Here is a 4,242-nt window from a genome sequence, read left to right on the forward strand (position 1 = left end):
CCACGGAGTGCTGGTCGTACTCGACCCAGGGATATGAGCGCAAGGATAGATCCTACTGGATCTATCGCACTCGGACGAGTGCAGGTCGAAATCGACCGAAAGCGAGACGGCGGCTGAGGGCGAGCGGAAGAGGACGAGTAAGCACGTGAGCAAAGGACGCGACGCGTCGCGGGGATCTGGAGAGATCGGGCGGAGTTTCAAACTCCGCAGGCGCTAACGAGCTCGCCGCTCTAAGCGGTGAGCTCGTCGTGGCCTGCATCGACCTCCTGCCACCTCACCTCTCCCCGCACCCATCGCGCCTTAGCACCACTACGCTCGCCATGTCCCAGCCACCCTCCCCAACGCTCAACCCCGCTCGAATGGCCGTCGATCCGTCGACGACCAATCCGGCCCCGCCTCCTCAGACTGCCCCTGCGCAGTCGGACCCCTCCGGGTCCACCCAACCTCTCCAAGCCCCCTACGCACCGTATACGGTGCCCAGCAACCACCTCCTGTGGTAACTCTGATGCACCACACGCCGTACGCGCCCAGGCACCCCTTATGCACCAACGGCCGTACGTTAGCGACTAATCTGACATAAGCGTCGGAGATTGTATTTGCACTCCAAATGCGGTAAGAGGCCCCGGGAGAGGCTGCAGGGCCTGTTATCTCAATAGATAACAGGCGCTTTCTTATCTCTTTGGCCACATTAGGCAGGCACTTACTGATCTAATCTACAGGGCGCTTTTTTCGATCACACTTCGTCCAAATCAGGTAGGTGGCCCCAATCCTGGGGTGGACCACCATGCAGGGGTACCCCCACCTGCCTTAGCTCACTCTATTCTTATGCGATTAACTTAGTTCTTTTTGCAGTACGTTCGCATTCATTGGGCGCTCAGAACGCGCCACTTTAGACGGTGAACGGTGCAGTATTAGTGCCAGTATCAAGAGAGCTAATATCATGTTATAGGAAACGCGGTTTTGCGCGTTGCGCTCCCGTTCTGTACCGCGTCAACACCGAAATAGACGCATTTTGAAGTTATGTACTATATCTATCGGACGAGACCTTCCGCGCGCGATTTGGTGCAGATACGGCGGCGCTGCAGCGTATGCAGTGGGGGGAGGGCTGCATACTGCAGCTCCACCAAACCTCCACCAAATCGCGTCGTTCTTTTTGCGACTGGTGCTGATTGTAATGTGTAATCAGGTAGTTCTATCTGCGTGGGACCGCGCGCACTCAGGACCGCGCGACGGAGCAAGCTCTGCTCAGCCACACCCCCTTTCCCAGGATGATCACGCAACGGCCGCTGGGCGCATTGCCACATAAAATACATTTCCTAAAAGCCATTGAATGTACCTATCTGACGGTATGCTACACGCCGCGATCCGACCGCTGGTTGTTCCGGGGCAGGGTATACATCCTCCTGGTCCCTTGTCCCCTCTATAGCTGGATTCATCTATATCCCTTCGCTGAAGCAGCTATCTAATGCCTGTTTCCTGTTTATAGGCCACCTGATAGCGTATATCTAGAGTTTCAATGTCCAATAGGATGTGTTTGTAGCATAGGACACAATATACACATATTCTGCACACTTCTGGCAAAAATGCGTCTTCAGCCACAGGAAATGCGTCAATCACGGCGCTATTTTTTGCGTTCGATAGCCGTACTGTACATGTATAGGCGTGCAAAATTCCAGAGCAATCGGAAACGAAGTGATGCCATAGTGCGGTTTGTACCATGTCACATTAGATGATCAATACCGCGGGCACATCATCGCCGAATAGCCTATAAAATGCATATTCCAGTAGCGAATACATAGCACTATACACGTACAAAGTTTAAAAACCTTTGAGGAAGAAACGAGCGAGCTATGTCCGAGACAGTGCTCCAGCACTCCTGTCACCCAGACCGTCTTAAGACGGTCTGGGCGGCTGTGCTGATGTCTCTCTGTGCTCGCAGCTAGTGTTGCTGCAGGAGAGCCCTGCAACACTCATTAGTCCATATCTCTGCGACATCCTCACCGTAAATTATGATCTTGGGCTCTTTTTGAAGGTGATCTCAGGGAGTTTCCAGCCTGGTAGATACCGTGTTGCACCTGGGCAGCAAATGAGTACAAATGAGCGATCTTTCTCCACACTGATAAGACTACAGCACGTCCACCTGGTCGCCGATAAGGCTGAAATTTTGACGCCATGTGCGGACGATATGCATACGCTACCATGCCAAAGAAATTGCGAGTTGGATATGATCCTAGCCGTCGGTGACATGTTCCACTCATATGCTCAGAAATGAGCTCAATTTTCGTTTTGTGCACCTTGACAGGGTCCCATAGCCATGTAGGCTCATAGTATACGTTGTGTATATATGCCTCAGCGTGAAAAGGCGGTTTTCTAAAACATTGAAGGGCAAAGATAAGCAGAGAGTGTGTATGTGAGGCAGGAGAAGGCCCACCTTGCCCCGGAACGACCAGCGGTCGGATCACAACGTGTGATACACCGTCTGGAAGGTGCATTTAACAGCTTTCAGACGATGTATTTCGCGTTGCGATACGCGGAGTGGCTGGCGCGTGATCGATCTGGGAAAGGGGCTGTGGCTGAGCAGTATATTCTCCTTCAAGCAGTCCTGCGTGCGCGCGGTCCTCTGCGAATGCTACGCCCTGATTATACACGCGGATCAGCACCTATTTCAAAAGGAATGAAGCGATTTGGTGGAGATCTGGTGGAGCTGCAGTATGCAGCCCTCCCCCCATTGCATCAGCTGCAGCGCCGCCAGATCTTCACCGAATCACGCGCGAAAGGTTTCGTTCGAACGATGTTGTACGTACCTTTAAAACGCGTCTATTTGCGTGTCGATGCGGTACGAAACGGCGGCAGGACGTGGAGAACTCCGTTCGCTGTAGGAGAACATCTGTAAGCCCCATAGCACAGGTAAATTCTCACCGATTTGCGACGTAAGGGGCGCGTTCTGTTCGCCCTAACTATGCGCACATACTGCAAAAGAAACGAAGTCAATCGGACGCATAATGAGTGAGCTAGAGGAGCCGGGGGTACCCCTGCATGGTGGTCCACCCCAGGATCAGGACCACCTACCTGATTTGGGCGAGGTGTGATCGAAAAAAGCGCCCTGTAGATTAGATCAGTAAGTGCCTGCCTAATGTGGCCAAAGAGATAAGAAAGCGCCTGTTATCTATTGAGATAACAGGCCCTGCAGCCTCTCCCGGGGCCTCTTACCGCATTTGGAGTGCAAATACAATCTCCGACGCTTATGTCAGATTAGTCGCTAACGTACGGCCGTTGGTGCATAAGGGGTGCCTGGGCGCGTACGGCGTGTGGTGCATCAGAGTTACGACAGCGGCTGCAGCAACTACCCAGTTGCGGGACCCTCCCACGCGCCATTACATCCAGCAGCGCAGGGCGGGTTCCCGCACACGTATGTCTCCCCGTACGGCGCGCCGATGCCGTTCGTCGCGCCAGGGCAACCGTCGGTGCCACAAGCCCCTCCGCACCAGTCAGTGCCGTACCACGCCCCGGTACCAGTCTCGTCTCACGCGCCCGCACACAGTGCTGCGCACGCGCCGCCCTTCCTGCCCCCCGGGATGCCCCCGCTGATGCCCATTCCGGGTATGACGTGGGCGGCAGTGCCCAACCACCACTTGCTGGTGGCGCACACCGCGGGGTGCCCGCACTGCACGGAGTTCGTGCGCCATTATCAGGCGGCAATGGGGGACTCGACTTTCCGGGACGCGTTGACGTCCGTACAGACTCAGCTGCAGACGCAGTTCTGGGCGTACTTTGAGGAGCATGCGCGCTCCAGGGAGGGAGAAGGCCGCGCTGAGCACGCGCGACGGATAGAAGAATTGGAGCGGCAGCTCCAGGCCGCGTTGGCAGAGGCCAATTCGCTTCGCGAACGCGCCAGGTTTGCCGATGAGTTGGAGCAACAGCTCCGGGCAGCACGAGAGGAGGCGACGACGCTCCGGCGCGACCGCGACAGGTATCGGTCGGAACGCGACCAGGCTCGAGAACAGATGCGCGAGGACAGCTGACTGCGCGCGCGGGCGAGTCAGACTCGACCCAACCAAGCACGGCGAGTGCCTGCAGTACCCCCGGGGCACCCGGATTTCCCGGAGTCACCGCAGAGGGCGTACCCTGCGCGTCCGTCACGATCAGCGCGGGACGACAGTCCGCGTCGTCCGTCCGCTCAAGGATCCGGGCCAGTCAACACTGGGTCCTCGCAAATGCGGGACGAACCCATGCCTATGGCTG

At 56.2% G+C, this 4,242-nt stretch overlaps 1 protein-coding gene across 1 annotated transcript; it reads left to right on the forward strand.

The window, feature by feature from the left end:
- Positions 1-320: 320 nt before the first annotated feature.
- On the forward strand, positions 321-4,022 carry TRAVEDRAFT_48247 (uncharacterized protein; the record flags this gene model as incomplete). Its single annotated transcript, XM_008041069.1, has 3 exons — positions 321-496; positions 3,341-3,487; positions 3,542-4,022. The coding sequence occupies 3 exons, from the start codon at positions 321-323 to the stop codon at positions 4,020-4,022; spliced, it is 804 nt and encodes a 267-aa protein (XP_008039260.1).
- Positions 4,023-4,242: the final 220 nt, after the last annotated feature.

Source organism: Trametes versicolor (genome assembly GCF_000271585.1).
Source record: "Trametes versicolor FP-101664 SS1 unplaced genomic scaffold TRAVEscaffold_7, whole genome shotgun sequence".
NCBI lineage: Eukaryota > Fungi > Basidiomycota > Agaricomycetes > Polyporales > Polyporaceae > Trametes > Trametes versicolor.